The sequence below is a fragment of the Scyliorhinus torazame genome, chromosome 5 (assembly GCF_047496885.1).
Source record: "Scyliorhinus torazame isolate Kashiwa2021f chromosome 5, sScyTor2.1, whole genome shotgun sequence".
In the NCBI taxonomy this organism is placed as follows: domain Eukaryota; kingdom Metazoa; phylum Chordata; class Chondrichthyes; order Carcharhiniformes; family Scyliorhinidae; genus Scyliorhinus; species Scyliorhinus torazame.
Window position 1 is genome coordinate 289,411,014 of NC_092711.1, and position 16,653 is coordinate 289,427,666.

At 54.4% G+C, this 16,653-nt stretch overlaps 1 protein-coding gene across 1 annotated transcript in view; it reads left to right on the forward strand.

Moving 5' to 3' along the window:
- The window catches only part of LOC140421195 (calpain-5-like), a 238,187-nt gene that overhangs the window by 174,981 nt on the left and 46,553 nt on the right, over positions 1 to 16,653 (forward strand). Inside the window, exons 5-6 of the mRNA XM_072505707.1 lie at positions 1,371 to 1,563; positions 7,708 to 7,883. Of these exons, the coding sequence (XP_072361808.1) occupies positions 1,371 to 1,563; positions 7,708 to 7,883 (369 nt within the window). The remainder of the gene's footprint in view (positions 1 to 1,370; positions 1,564 to 7,707; positions 7,884 to 16,653) is intronic.

Sequence of the window (16,653 nt, forward strand, 5' to 3'; positions counted from 1 at the left end):
AGTCGATGATCAGTTCCTTAATTTTGCTGACATTGAGAGGGAGGTTGTTTTCGGTATACCATGCAACCAAGTGATCTATCTCCCTTCTGTACTCTGACTCGTCATATTTTGAGATACTCCTCAACAACTCTCCCTCAGACTGATCTGTTCCCTAGAAGACACAGTTGTATCATCCGCAAACTTATAGATAGAATTAGAATAAAATCTTGCCGTACAGGGAGTACAGTAGAGGACTGAGCACACAACCTTACGGGGCCCAGGTGTTGAGGACTACTGTGGCGGAGGTGTTGTTACCTATCTGACAAATTGTGGTCTGTTGGTGAGGAAGTCAAGAATCCAGCTGCACAGGGCGGCGTCAAGTCCAAGATTGCAGTTTGGTTATTAGTTTTATTGGGATAATGGTGTTGAAGGCAGAGCTGTCGTCGATGAATAGCATCGACCTGCTTTAAATGTGGAGGTGGTTTATAGCTGCAGACAGATGATCTGCCTGTTCCTCTGGAGACACAGCTGTAGAGTTGGGTTCTTCCTTTAAAATCTATATCTGCTGCACATGGAGAGGGAAAAGAAACAATAACAGACCGGGCCTGCTGAGTGGAGAGAGAGGAAGGATCTCTCTCGGCTTCTTAGCTGCTTGTCTTCAGTTCTGCTGAGAGAAAACATGCTTAAATCATGCAAAGGGTTGGCTTATCTTCACCCAATTGAGTATCTGGATGTTGTGTTAATTGAATAGAAAATATGCTTGTTATCTTTAGTGAGTTTTTGCAGTGTCCATCTCATTGGGGTTGGAATGTACACTGTATACTAATGCAAATTATGTAGCCGACTTGTTTGAGTTTAAGTCACTACAGTCTATATTTTAAAACTTCAATTCATTTTTCCAGATGCTGGAGTCACAATTATTATTTGGCATAAAGCACACCTTCATGATATTGCTCTTTCAACATCTGCTGGTAGCAACTATGATTTTGAGTGGAAATGCTGGTAACCAACAGTTGGTTGGAGTCTACGAATGACTATAGGTATTTCTCTCCATTAAAGAGGGACAATTGGTTACATATAGCTTGAGAGGCACCCTTTTGCATCAAGTGTGGGGCAAGGCAAGGAGGAAGACCTGCATGAACTACCTTTGTTGGTACGCGGATTGGACCTGTGCTGTTTGCATCATTCTACACCACACTCTAGCCATCTCGCCAATTGGGGTGGAAATAGCACTATTAATATTGATTTAAGCATGGAGATTTTGCAGAAAGGAAACTCAGAAAGAATGGTGCAGTTGGAGCTGGTTCCATTATTTGATTGTTGTCCCTCTTCACTCTCCCAAAGCAGTACTCGGTGGTTCAATGTGATGTGGATTATGTTATTGCCTGCAGGTTGTCGGGATGCTATGAAGCCCTGGATGGAGGGAACACTGGGGATGCGATTGTCGATTTCACCGGCTCGGTACCAGAAACCATAAAACTGCAAGAAATCAACTATGTAAAAGACAGCATCAAAAGGTTGAAGTTGTTTGAGAAGTTATTGAAAGTGTACAACCGAAGAGGACTGATCAGCTGTTCTATCCATGTACGTCACTTCATTCTGTCCCATTCTATAAATATAGCAGGCACATCATGCCACGGAAGGATAGTTCGAGCCAATAATTACATGTTGAGATGCAGTGAAGGACATAATCCAAACTGCTGCCCAATTACAGAATGTTATCATCATCACGGAATTTTTAAAAAGGACACTGTGATCAGAATGAACATTCCAAAATATTCAATGGCGTAACTATGGACTGATCTGAATAATATGGGGAGAAAGCAGGATTAGGCTATTGACTTGTTTGGTCAGCCATGATCATGATAAATGGCAGAGCTGGCTCAAAGGGCCAAAGAGTCTCCTCCTGTGCCTATTTTCTATGTATCTATGTATAGTGAAAAAAAAATGGAGTTGCATGATGGGTTGGAACACCATCTTTTCAATTCCAAAACATGGGTTCTAATCTGTTCCAGTGTATTGTGATGAATGTATCCTCTATTTACAGGATGTATCAATGAAATGAGTTTGTTTCCTGTGGATATCAGTCAATAGCATTGATTCTAAAACTATCAATGCTATTCAGAATGATCATTGGGGGGATAGTGGAGCTAACAGAAACCTCACAATGACACAGAAAGGAGTATTCTTCTGAGTTTGGATTAAGGTGCATCATTGAGTAGGATCAGAGGAAACATTAAAATATAACCCACGCCAAATAAGACCAAGGGGAGAAATCTGTTCATGTAATCTTGCACGGTATTCTTTGCTGGCATCGATAGCTAGCGGTGACACCAGGCGAACTGATTTCTCTCCAGTAGAGCACTAAAAATAAAGTGCAGAGGGAGATTGATTTTGTGTCTAGACTGTGCTATTGATGACACTACATGCCAAAGGCCAATGAAAAAAACCTCTGCTGGTTAAAACTGAAATGTTTTGAGATTTTAGATGATAGATTGCATACACAAAACATTTAATTCAAATCAGGATAATTTTAGAAGTGTTCACATATTCTGAAGATGGGGGGGGGCGGGGAGAATTTGTTAATATTACATCACTTTTAGCATGGCTACCCCATGAGAAATCAATGCAAATTAGTGTTGCGCCACTAGAACCTCTTCCCCCGTAGCATTCCTCACACCACCACTAACACTCATCAACCTGATCAGAAAATCCTCATCCTCAAATGGAATATTTATTGAAGTGTTTTATTACTTTATTCCTCAACTTAATGTCTTACATATAACACGATAATTTACAAAAGGGACAGACAGATTCTACTATTCAATAGGCTGATATATTCACATGATAATAAACAAACAGATATTTGGCACTGTAGTCACAAGCAATCTGGCCAGATATAAACAGATATAACCTTATAACCCAGTACGTTGGCAAGGAGCATTCAGACAGAAAAGCAACAACACAAAAATATTTTTTTCCCCAATGTAAATTAATGGACTCCTGGGTTGATAGTCTAGTAATAAAAGTATACATCCCACCCACTGAGAAAGGGCCACACATTCATCCTCCTGGAAGTTAAGATGAAGACAAATACCTTCATAGGCCCATGACACAAAAAGGATATTTGAGGAAAATGCACCAACTCGTCTTTACTAAAAAGAAAATCCAGAAATCAATAAGCAAAAATCAAAACATTCCTAAAATAGTGATCAAAATTTCAACAATTTCCTATAACTCTTCGAAACATCAGCAAGTTTGAATGCCACCACCCTTTGCATTGACAGCTATGTTTGGGTTTCTCCTTCACCCGTAGTGTGGAGTTGGTGAATTCAGTCAGGTTGTTGTAAAGAGTTGACAGCCAAGGCTTCCCACTGCAGGTGAACACATGTGTGAAGAGAGGATGGGCTTTGGTGGAAGATAAGAGCTTCATCCCTTGCCTCCTGAAAGCTTCTGACGTCCGCAGTTTTTCCCCTGAGCCGCAAAATAAAACTTAGCCTGAGAAACGAGAATGATTCATACCCTCACCTTTATGGTGGCGGAGATAGTTGCGCAATGATACTGTCACTGGACTAGTATTCCAGAGACCCAGGATATTGCTCTGGGAAGAAGGGTTCAAATCCCACCAGAGCAGTTGGTGTAATTTGAATTCAGTTAATAAATCTGGAATATAAAGTTGGTCTCAGCAATAGTGACCATGAAACTATCCTCGATTGTCATAAAAAACAATCTGGTTTACTCGTGTCCTTCAGGGAAGGATATCTGCCATCTTGACTTGGCCGACATGTGATTCCCGTCAGCAAATAAAAAAGGATTGAAGATGGTTTGTAATATGCTGACATCATGCTTGTGGGAATATCGTTGGCAAATCACCAGTCTGGAGAAATTAAAATGGTGTCATCCCTTAATCCAGCCACAAGGATTTCAATAGTCAGCTGCAGTCATGATGCCAGTCTTACGCAATACGCATGTTGCAAGAGGTTATTCAGATGTCTGAAAATCTATCTAACATTTAAGGGAGGAGCTAAGTCATACTCAAACAGTAAAATAATTCAATGGAGGAAGAGTCTCCGCAAATATCCCCATCCTCAATGACAGAGGATGCCCAGCACATCAGTGCAACAGACAATGCTGAAGAATTTGCAATGATCTTCAGCCAGAAGTGCCGAGTGGATGATCCGCTCGGTCTTCTCCACTGGTCCCCAGTATCACAGATGCCAGTCTTCAGCCAATTCAATTCAGCCCACGTGATATCACAAAATGGTTGAAGGCACTGGATACTGCGAAGGCTATGGGCCCTGACAATATTCCGGCAATAGACTTGTGCTCCAGAACGTGCAGCGCCCCTCGCCAAGCCGTTCCAGTACAGCTACGAACCTGGCATTTACCCGGCAATGTGGAAAATTGCCCAGGTATGTCCTGTACACAAAAAGCAGGACAAATCCAACCCAACCAATTACTGCCCTATTAGTCTTCTCTCAATCATCAGCAAAGTGATGGAAGGGGTCAGCAACTGTGCTATCAAGCGGCACATACTTAGCAATATGCTCACTGACACTCAGTTTGGGTTTGCCTCGGGTCACTCAGTCCCTGACCTCATTACAGCCTTGGTTCAAACATTGACAAAAGAGCTGAACTCCAGAGGTGAGGTGAGAGTGACTGCCCTTGCTATCAAGGCAGCACTTGATCGAGTATGGCATCAAGGAGCCCTAAAAGAACTGGAGTAAGTGGGAATCGGGGAAACGTCTCCACTGGTTAGCGTCATACCAAACACAAAGGAAGATGGTTGTTAGAATCATAGAATACCTACAGTGCAGAAGAAGGCCATTCGGCCCATCGAGTCTGCACCGATCCTCTGAAAGAGCACCCTAGCCAGGCCCACTCCCCAATAACTCCACTTAACCTTTTGGACACTAGGGGACAATTTACCATGGCCAATTCACCCAGCCTGCACATCTTGGGACTGTGGGAGGGAACCGGAGCACCCGGAGGGAACCCAAGCAGACACAGGAAGAATATGCAAATGCCACACAGTCAGAAAGGTTGGAATTGATCCCGGGTCCCTGGCACTGTGAGGCGGCAGTGCTAACCACTGTGCCACCATGCTGCCCATGGTTGTTGGAGGTCAGTCATCTCAGTCCTGGGATATCAATACAGGAGTTCCTCAGGGTAGTGTCTGAGGACCAACCATCTTCCCAACCATCTACAGCTGCTTCATTAATGACCTTCCTTCCAAGATAAGGTCAGAAATGGGGATGTCTGCTGATGACTGCACAATGTTTAGCACCATTCATGACTTCTCAGACACTGAAGTGGTCCAAGCCCAAATGCAGAAAGACATGGACAATATCCAGACTTGGGCTGACAAGTGGCAAGTAACATTTGCATCACACAACTGCCAGACAATGATCATCTCCAATAAGAGAGAATCAAACCATCGTCCCTTGACATTCAATGGCATTACCATCACTGAATCCCCACTATCAACATCATGGGGGTTACTGTTGACCAAAATCTAAAGTGGACTATCCATATAAATACCATGGCTACAGGAGCAGGTCAGTGGCTAGGAATCGTGTGGTGAGTAACTCACCTTCTGACTCCCCAAAACTTGTCCACCACAGCTCCAACAACACTCAAGAAGCTCAACATCATCCTGGGCAAAGCACCCAGCTTGATTGGCACCTCTTCCACAAACTCCCTCCACCACCAACGCACGGTGTGTACCGTCTACAAGATGCACTGCAGGAACTCATCAAGGTTCCTTACGCAGCAACTTCCAAACCCACGACCACTACCATCTAGAAGGACAAGAGCAGCAGATATATGGGAACTCCACCACCTGGAGGTTCCCCTTCAAGTCCCTCACCAACCTGACTTGGAAATATATCGCTATTCCTTCACTGTTGTTTGGTCAAAACCCTGGGACATCCTGCCCAATAGCACAGTGGGTGGACCAACACCATGTGGGCTGCAGCGGTTCAAGAAGGCACCTCACCACCACCTTTTCAAGGGTAATTAGGGATTGGCAACAAATGCTGGCCTAACCAGCAAGCCCACATTCCATAAAAATGAACATGGGACCAGATTTTCACTATTGAGATGGATTGCTTGCGTCAGGAAATTTTCTGGTTCATTGATGGGAAAAAATGCCTTGAGTGGCACGAATTTTATTCCTGGCTGGGGTGGATATGGGATGGAGTTGGACCCACCACCTCAGACACAGATTGGAGGCAGTCAGAGGGACTGACTAATTGTGAGTTAGGCTGTTTAGAAGGCTCACATGGGTTCTCTGGGCTATCAGTCCAGTTTTTTTGTTAAATAGTAGACCTTCTAGCCCCCACCCCTCACCCCCTACCCCCCTTTGCATGATATCCATCCATGTCAATAATAATAATCTTTATTAGTGTCACAAGTAGGCTAACATTAACAATGCAATGAGGTTACTGTGAAAATCCCTCAGTCGCCACATTCCGACGCCTGTTCGGGTACACTAGGGGAGAATTCAGAATGTCCAATTTAACTAACAAGCACGTCTTTCGGAACTTGTGTTTTGGGACCACTATGCTACCATGCCACCCAGCCCATGCTGATCCATGATTCCTACCCACCCCCAATAATCCTTCATACACTCCGTGCCAATCCATGGCCCTTCCCTGATTCCTATGGCTGGAGAGGGGGGAGGAGAGTGCAAGCGGTTGGGAGGTGGGGTGGAGGGTTAGATCAGACCAGGAAGGGGGCATTGGATCGGAGGGGGGTGATCAGTTGGTCAGTCTGGGAGGGGGGGGGGGGGGGGGCTGGATCTGGTCATGTCAGGTAGGACTGGGATGGGGAGATGGGTTGGACAGGGAGTGGGGTGGGTCGGACTGAGAGGTTGGGGGGCGGGGGAGGCCAGTTTGCTGCGGGTTGGGGGTGGTGTGGCGCACAGTGTGTATGCAGGGTGTCCTGTGTGAGACTCGGTCTGTTTTTTTTAAATTAGTTACCATGGAGTTCGAAGTGTTTTTTCCTTTTAACCCTTTCAGAGTAATTATCAGGGTCAAACTGGTAGAACCACCCGAAGTTAGCAATTTAAATCTCTTCTGTCGGACGGTCCCAGCCCAGCACAATTGTCCAGAGGAAGTGAGCAGTTCTGGGCAATTGTCAGGTAGACCCGTACGTGAAAACTTCCTAGAGGAATTCCCCAGTGCATTATTGGCATACCCCGCAAATGCGATGCTGTGATACCAGGAAGTTATGAGCCAATTAGTATGTCCATTATAATTATGTATTACCATTATAATCATTCCTGTCCAATGGACCTGCTTATTGACATCTCAAACAAGGTGTGATGTGGTGATGCTCAGTCACTATTCTATGATGAGACAAAGTTCCTTCTGTGTGGGCAAAAGATAGATTAAATAGCTTGTGCAATTTTCTCAAAGCTATTTTCTTTGACATCCTGAGCATGTTCTCCTAGATCAAAATAAGATGAATTTGAGAGTAATCCAAGGACAGTAAATAAACCATCTCTGAGACAAAATGCAGACAAGATCCAAAAAAACACAATGCCCTTTTCTCAACAATTTTTACTTGTGTATTTTTAATTTGTGGCTCCAAGCTCCCATTGTTAAATTTGAAGGTGAGAGTGCCATTAAAAGGTTGCCATTTGAATGCCGAAGATCCGGTTTTCCAGGAAATCAAGTTGTAAAAGGATGACAAATGAAACTAAGTCCCGTTGTATTTCTGCAGTTAAAGCCTGACAGCACACTGGACCCCAGCAGGTTGCAGGGACTGAAGGTTGACCATTCGTATTCTGTGACCAAAGTGCAGAAAGTCAGACTGGGTGACACTGCAGAAAAACTGTTTATGATACAAATGAGGAACCCGTGGGGAAGAGGCGAGTGGTTGGGCCCATGGAGTGATAAGTAAGTAATAGGTGACGCTGGTCCATGAATGAAATGTAAAAGTTGAAGTCGAGAAGTTGGTGAGAAAATGTAAATGTACTTTCCTAAATTATTTTGGATGAATTTTCTCTTCTTAACATTGCTGTACACAAAATGAATGAATCATGTTGAAAGCAAACCCTCCTGGTGTTTAACTTTAACAAGAATCCTTCACCAAATTCTGGAGAAACCAAAATATGCCGAGAGATCAGACGCGGAGAAAAAAAGCTCTTGTTTGTTTTTATAAAATTAACAATGCAAAATGCAATGGAAATCACGTTACTGTAAATTTGTGGCTCACTGTCCTTTTTGTTCTTCATTGACATGACAACATCATCAAAACTGGCAACTCCACATATGTCTCTCTTCCATAATCCGCCTCTTCCATGGTTCCATTCCTCCTGGTTACATTTTGGACACTCATCAATTGATTGGTTTCTCCTCCCATGCCTATTACATCACCTCTGGTATATTTTTCCCCAGAATGCTGCACATGGTTCTCCACCTTCTTCTTTATTTAAATGCTAGTCTTTGGTGACACAACACACCCACAATCATTGGGTCAACTTGCGTCTCTGTGCCGGTGACAGATCACACAAAAGCTTTGTCTTCTCTGTGATTGCCGAGGGTGTTGCCACACTCTTCAAGCAACTTCCTGAAACCTGGAAAATGTTGTCAAAACGGATGCCATCACACTTCAACCCCAAATTGGTCAGCAACCTTACCAGATGTCACAGGAAAGGCAAAGTAGTGCAGAGCCTTAGTGAACAGTTCAAACTGAACATAGTTTTTTCTTCCACATCTATTCCATCAACAACATGCTTTATTTCACCTCCTGGCCTTCACTCATCCCCATTCTCACATGAAATGAAAATGAAATGAAAATCGCTTATTGTCACAAGTAGGCTTCAAATGAAGTTACTGTGAAAAGCCCCTAGTCGCCACATTCCGGTACCTGTTCGGGGAGACTGGTACGGGAATTGAACCGTGCTGCTGGCCTAACTTGGTCTGCTTTCAAAGCCAGATAACTACTTGAAAAAAAGCTATTAGCTTTGACTCTTCATTCACCACAACACTACTAATCCGCTCAACCACTCCACATCCACTCCCTTTAATGCCACTGACCCAGAAAATGTTTATTATTTTCCAATCATGGTTATTTTCCATGCTATGGCCCCCACCTTAACTCCCTCAAGTCCCAGCAACATAAACGTGAACATATCTGGCACACAACTGATTTAACCAACCATTACCAAATCTGTCTGAGTAATAGAAAGTGCCATCAGACCTCACTTTCCTTCGCCCAAACTATTCCCTATTCTTGGGCGAAATTCTCCGTTATCGGCGGAAACTCCGCCGATCGGCGCAAAAAACGGCGCAAATCCCACTTGCGTCACGTCATAAAAATGGGCCGATAGTCTGCGGCCCGAAATGGGCTAGCAGCGACGTTACGGGATCCGCGCTTGCGCAGTGGTTCACGCCGTGCAGCGTCATACGCGCTGCACGGCGTGACGGCTCATAAGGCCGCGCAGCTCCCCCCCACCCGACCGGAACACCCGACCGCAACACCCGACTTGATGGCTGGCCGTCGCTCAGCCCCGAGGTTCGAGTCACGCGATGTGGAGGCGCTCCTGGACGCGGTGGAGCAGAGGAGGGACGCCCTGTATCCCGGGCACGGCCGCAGAGTTGCCCCACGCCACAGCCGGCGTCTGTGGAGGGAGGTGGCAGAGGCCGTCACCGCTGTGGCCCTAACACCACGGACAGGCACCCAGTGCCACAAGAAGGTGAACGACCTCGTCAGAGCAGGCAGGGTGAGCCTCCCCATATCCCCCATATCCCCCCCTCCCCATATCCCCCATATCCCCCCTCCCCCATATCCCCCATATCCCCCCTCCCCCATATCCCCCCTCCCCCATATCCCCCCTCCCCCATATCCCCCATATCCCCCCTCCCCCATATCCCCCCTCCCCATATCCCCCCTCCCCCATATCCCCACCTCCCCCATATCCCCCCTCCCCCATATCCCCCCTCCCCCATATCCCGCCCCATATCCCCCCTCCCCCATATCCCCCATATCCCCCCTCCCCCATATCCCCCCTCCCCCATATCCCCCCTCCCCCATATCCCCCCCTCCCCATATCCCCCCTCCCCCATATCCCCCCCCATATCCCCCCTCCCCCATATCCCCCATATCCCCCCTCCCCCATATCCCCCCTCCCCCATATCCCCCCTCCCCCATATCCCCCCTCCCCCATATCCCCCCTCCCCCATATCCCCCATATCCCCAAGTGAATCCAGCCCTAACCTTAACCTCTGCAATGCACGCGCAACCGATGGCGTGCATTCATATACCTGCCTAACACTGTTGCCTTTTACCCCTGCCACCACCCCCCCCCCCCACAGGAGAAGCGCGCACACAACAATAGGGAGCATGTGAGTACTGGAGGAGGGCCCGCTGATGAGAGGCCACTGACCGTACACGAGGAAAGGGCCCTGGAACTGGCTGGCGGACCTGAGGACCGGGAGGTTGCTGATGCAGAGGTCGGGGCCCCACGAGCAAGTGAGCCACCAACAGCCCGTCCCCATATCCCCCTCCCCTATATCCCCCTCCCCCATATCACCTGATCACTGCCTGATGTCTAACCATGCATGCTTCATTGTGTATCGCAGGACCAAACGTCCAGGCACCCATCCCCGCAGATGCAGACCGCCCGCAGGATGCCCCTCGGAGACCACAGGAGACGGAGAGACCCGCACCCTCCAGCATGCGACGCCCGCAGGATGCCCCTCGGAGACCACGGGAGACGGAGAGACCCGCACCCTCCAGCATGCGACGCCCGCAGGATGCCCCTCGGAGACCACAGGAGACGGAGAGACCCGCACCCTCCAGCATGCGACGCCCGCAGGATGCCCCTCGGAGACCACGGGAGACGGAGAGACCCGCACCCTCCAGCATGCGACGCCCGCAGGATGCCCCTCGCACACCAAGGGAGACGGAGAGACCTGGAGCAACAGGGAGACGACACCCCCGTCACGTGCGGGAGCGACCACCCAGCGATGAGGGGGGCAGCCACAGGCCCCCGTCACATCCGAGCCAGGACACCACTACCCAGGACACCACTATCCAGGACACCCCTACCCGGGACACCACTAGCCAGGACACCCCTACCCGGGACAGCACTACCCGGGACAGCACTACCCGGGACAGCACTACCCAGGACACCCCTACCCGGGAAGACGAAATACCGGACAGTGACTCAGAGTGGATGGGTGGAGACGAACCCCCACCCCAAAGTGCCATGGACTCAGAGTGGGACGAAGAGCACGACACAACGCCACTGCTGTCACCAACACCCTCCACCATCGCAGAAACACTCACCACGGTTGGGCACTTTAGTGATGAGGCGTCTGGTACACTCACTGGTGCGCACAACACAGCCGTCCCGGTACAGCAGGTGGAGGTAGGAGCAGCAGAGGGACCGGGCGGTCGGAGGGCAGCCCAGGCCAAGCGAACATCTGCCGCCCAGATGGATCCCGGGTTCCTGCAGTTACCACACCCACACATAGATCCGATGCAACCACCGACACGGAGACGAGCGAATGGGGTGACGGGTGGCTTGCGGCGGCTGCGGTCGCAGGTGGAGGAGTCCACCCGCGTCCAGGAGCTGGGAGTGGTCCCGGTCATGCGTGCCACCCAGGCTGACACCGCACGGGTGGCGTCCGCGGTGGAGGCAATGGGTGCGACGGTGTCAGACATGGGGAACGGTTTGCGAGGCCTGGGGCCTTCCGTGCAGGCGGCGTCTGTGGCCCAGGAAATGGCTGCCCTCTCACAGGAGGCCATGAGCCAGTGCCAGCGCCAGATGGCAGAGGCGCTCAATGCCATAGCCCAGTCTCAGCAGGCCATGGCCCAGTCTCAGCAGGCCATGGCCCAGTCTCAGCAGGCCATAGCCCAGTCTCTGCAGGCCATGGCCCAGTCTCTGCAGGCCATGGCCCAGTCTCAGCAGGCCATCGCTGAGGGCATCGGCGCCAGTGGCCATGTGCGAGCTGGCGTCGCACTGTCGCAGACAGGGTTCGACAACCCCCTGGGCTCCATGGCTGCAAACCTGCAGACCCCTGTCGATACCAGCACGGGCCTCCAGGACTGGCAGCGCCAGATGTCGGGGGCGCGTCGGATGGCCAGTCCGTTCGCATCCCCCACCCATGTAGAGGCCTGGGGGCCATCGGGCACCCCGAGGGAGGAGGAGGTGGTGTGGTCCGTCCCGGCTCCCTCTGTAGGGGAGGTCCCGGTACACCGCGACACCTCGGACTCCCCCCCTTCCGTCCCAGGTGCATCGGGTGGGCAACGGGCAGGACAGGCTGGCAGCTCGCCATCCCAGTCGCCCGGGCCGCAGCCTGGCCCATCTAGGCCAGAACGCCTCAGGAAACGGCCGCCAAAGGGATCCGGTGTCAGAGGGCAGGAATCACAGGAGTCCACCTCCAGTTCTGCTGTACCGTCTGGGGAACCACGTAGACGTAGTCAAAGGGCCCGTAAGGCCAAACAATTAGACACTGAGTAAGTTGGCACGGGTGCAGGGCACAGATGAGTTTTAGGGGCTAGGGCACGTGCATGAACTCCTTTGGTTATTAAAGTCAATGTTACACCTACCGAAGCTGCCTTTGTGCTCTGTCCAAAGTGTGCGGGCGTGTCATGTACGTTGAGCGCAAGTGTGTGTGTGACGGGTGGTCTTACCTCAGCCCCAGGTGAGTCTGCCCCCTTCCCCCTGGGCCGCCATCAACATCCCCCGGGCAGAGGACGGGACCGTGCGCTGCAGTGTCACAGCCGCATGCAGGGATGGTCCGGGTGGATGGTGGTACTGTGGCCATGGGTCAGACATAGTCCAACGATGTAGAGCCAGGAGCTCATCGGAGGCGGGTTGTCATCATATTCCATGGCCTGCGATAGACATGCGTCCACCCGCAACTGGGTGAGCCCGGCCCATTGTGCCGCCGGTGGATCGGCAATTGGGGGTGGGGGGGTGGTGTGCATGCGGGTGGGGTGTGTGGGGTTGGGGAGGGGGGTGAGGGTGCTGGGTAGGTGGATGGGTGGTGGGTCTGGGTGGTCGGCTGTTGTCATGGTGTGCGGTCTGTGGCCATACTACCCGATTCCCACGCCCACCTAGTCAGTGAAGCGGGCGTCTATCAGTCTGTCCCGTGCCCGCTGGGCCAGCCGGTAACGGTGGACAGCCACCCGCCTGTGTCTACCCCGTCTGCCCTGACCATTGCCCCCATCCCCCTCATCTGGGGAGGACTGGGCCTCTTCCTGCTGCTCCTCCACTCCGCCCTCCTCTGCCTGCAGCACATCGCCCCTCTGCTGGGCTATGTTGTGCAGGACGCAGCACACCACAATGGTGCGGCCGACCCTATCTGACCGATACTGGAGGGCGCCCCCAGGGAGGTCCAGGCACCTGAAACGCATCTTCAGCACGCCAAAGCACCTCTCGATCACTCCCCTTGTCGCTACATGGGCATCATTGTAGCGGTTCTCCGCCTCATTGCGTGGCCTCCGTATAGGCGTCATCAGCCACGATCGCAATGGGTAGCCCCTGTCGCCCAGCAACCAGCCCCTCAGCCGGGGATGGCGTCCCTCGCACATGCCGGGGATGGATGACCGCGACAACACGAATGAGTCGTGTACACTGCCTGGGTGACGGGCGCAGACGTGCAGGATCATCATGCGGTGGTCGCAGACCACCTGTACGTTCATTGAATAGGTCCCCTTCCTATTAGTGAACACGGCCCTGTTCTCTGCAGGTGGCCGCACGGCGACGTGCATCCCATCGATCGCGCCCTGGACCATGGGGAACCCGGCAACGGCAGAGAAGCCCACGGCCCGGGCATCTTGGCTGGCCCGGTCCACGGGGAAGCGGATGTAGCGGTGCGCCATGGCATAAAGGGCATCTGTCACTGCCCGGATGCACCGATGCACCGATGTCTGCGATATGCCGGACAGGTCCCCACTCGGTGCCTGGAATAACCCCGTTGCATAAAAGTTCAGGGCCACCTTAACCTTGACGGACACGGGGAGAGGGTGTCCCCCGCCAGTGCCAGGCGGTGACAGGTGTGCCAGCAGGTGGCAGATGTGTACCACGGTTTCCCGGCTCATCCGGAGTCTCCTCCTGCATTCCCGGTCCGTGAGGTCCTGGTATGACTGCCGGGGCCGGTACACACGGGGCGCCCTCGGGTGCCTCCGTTGCCGTGGGGCCACGACGTCCTCCTCCCCCTCCTCGTCCTGTCAGTCAGGTGTCCCTCCAGCCTGGGCGGCTGCCGCCTGCCCCTCTGCGGCAGCCTGCGCCGCCTCTCTGGCACGCTCCTCCTCCTCCTCCTCATCCAGGGCAACATAGACATGAGCGGCTGCCACCACGGCGGCCAACATCGCTGGATGGTCTGAAAACATGACGGCCTGGTGGGGGGGAGGGGAACGACGACATGTCATCATTGCCCATATCCCCTCCTCCCCCCAGCCAGGTGGCATGGACCGCATGGGTCCAACTGTTGGAGGCTGGCACCTGGCCAGGTGGACCAACTCATTTGCCCTCCCATCACCCACCCCGGCACGGACCCCCTCCCCAAACCCCAACCTCCACCCCAGCACGGACCCCCCCCCCAACCTCCACCCCGGCACGGACCCCCTCCCCAACCCCCAACCTCCACCCCAGCACGGACCCCCCCCAACCTCCACACCGGCACGGACCCCCTCCCCAACCTCCACCCCAGCACGGACCCCCCCCCAACCTCCACCCCAGCACGGAGCCCCTCCCCAACCCCCAACCTCCACCCCAGCACGGACCCCCCCCCCCATCCTCCACACCGGCACGGACCCCCTCCCCAACCTCCACCCCAGCACGGACCCGCCCCCAACCTCCACCCCGGCACGGACCCCCTCCCCAACCTCCACCCCAGCACGGACCCCCCCCCAACCTCCACCCCGGCACGGACCCCCTCCCCAACCTCCACCCCAGCACGGACCCCCCCCCCCCCAACCTCCACCTCGGCACGGACCCCCTCCCCAACCCCCAACCTCCACCCCAGCACGGACCCCTCCAACCTCCACCCCGGCACGGACCCCCTCCCCAACCCCCAACCTCCACACCAGCACGGACCCCCCCCCAACCTCCACCCCGGCACGGACCCCCTCCCCAACCCCCAACCTCCACCCCAGCACGGACCCCCCCCAACCTCCACCCCGGCACGGACCCTCTCCCCAACCCCCAACCTCCACCCCAGCACGGACCCCCCCCCAACCTCCACCCCGGCACGGACCCCCTCCCCAACCTCCACCCCAGCACGGACCCCCCCCCAAACTCCACCCCGGCACGGACCCCCTCCCCAACCCCCAACCTCCACCCCAGCACGGACCCCCCCCCAACCTCCACCCCGGCACGGACCCCCTCCCCAACCTCCACCCCAGCACGGATCCCCCCCCAACCTCCACCCCGGCACGGACCCCCTCCCCAACCCCCAACCTCCACCCCAGCACGGACCCCCCCCCAACCTCCACCCCGGCACGGACCCCCTCCCCAACCTCCACCCCAGCACGGACCCCCCCCAACCTCCACCCCGGCACGGACCCCCTCCCCAACCCCCAACCTCCACCCCAGCACGGACCCCCCCCAACCTCCACCCCGGCACGGACCCCCTCCCCAACCCCCAACCTCCACCCCAGCACGGACCCCCCCCCAACCCCCACCCCGGCACGGACCCCCTCCCCAACCCCCAACCTCCACCCCAGCACGAACCCCCCCCCCAACCTCCACCCCGGCACGGACCCCCTCCCCAACCTCCACCCCAGCACGGACCCCCTCCCCAAGCCCCAACCTCCACCCCAGCACGGACCCCCCCCCCAACCTCCACCCCAGCACGGACCCCCCCCCAACCTCCACCCCGGCACGGACCCCCTCCCCAACCCCCAACCTCCACCCCGGCACGGACCCCCTCCCCAACCTCCACCCCGGCACGGACCCCCTCCCCAACCCCCAACCTCCACCCCGGCACGGACCCCCTCCCCAACCTCCACCCCAGTACGGACCCCCCCCCCCAACCTCCACCCCGGCACGGACCCCCTCCCCAACCCCCAACCTCCACCCCAGCACGGACCCCCCCCCCAACCTCCATCCCGGCACGGACCCCCTCCCCAACCCCCAACCTCCACCCCAGCACGGACCCCCCCCAACCTCCACCCCGGCACGGACCCCCTCCCCAACCCCCAACCTCCACCCCAGCACGGACCCCCCCCCCAACCTCCACCCCCGCACGGACCCCCCCCCCAACCTCCACCCCGGCACGGACCCCCTCCCCAACCTCCACCCCAGCACGGACCCCCCCCCAACCTCCACCCCGGCACGGACCCCCTCCCCAACCTCCACCCCAGCACGGACCCCCCCCAACCTCCACCCCGGCACGGACCCCCTCCCCAACCCCCAACCTCCACCCCAGCACGGACCCCCCCCCAACCTCCACCCCGGCACGGACCCCCTCCCCAACCCCCAACCTCAACCCCAGCACGGACCCCCCCCCAACCTCCTCCCCGGCACGGACCCCCTCCCCAACCCCCAACCTCCACCCCAGCACGGACCCCCCCCCCCAACCTCCACCTCGGCACAGACCCCCCCCCCCAACCTCCACCCCGGCACGGACCCCCTCCCGGCACTCCCCCGGAGCCCAGCCTACTCTAACCACCCCCCGCCGCACACACACACAAGCCGAGACACACCTC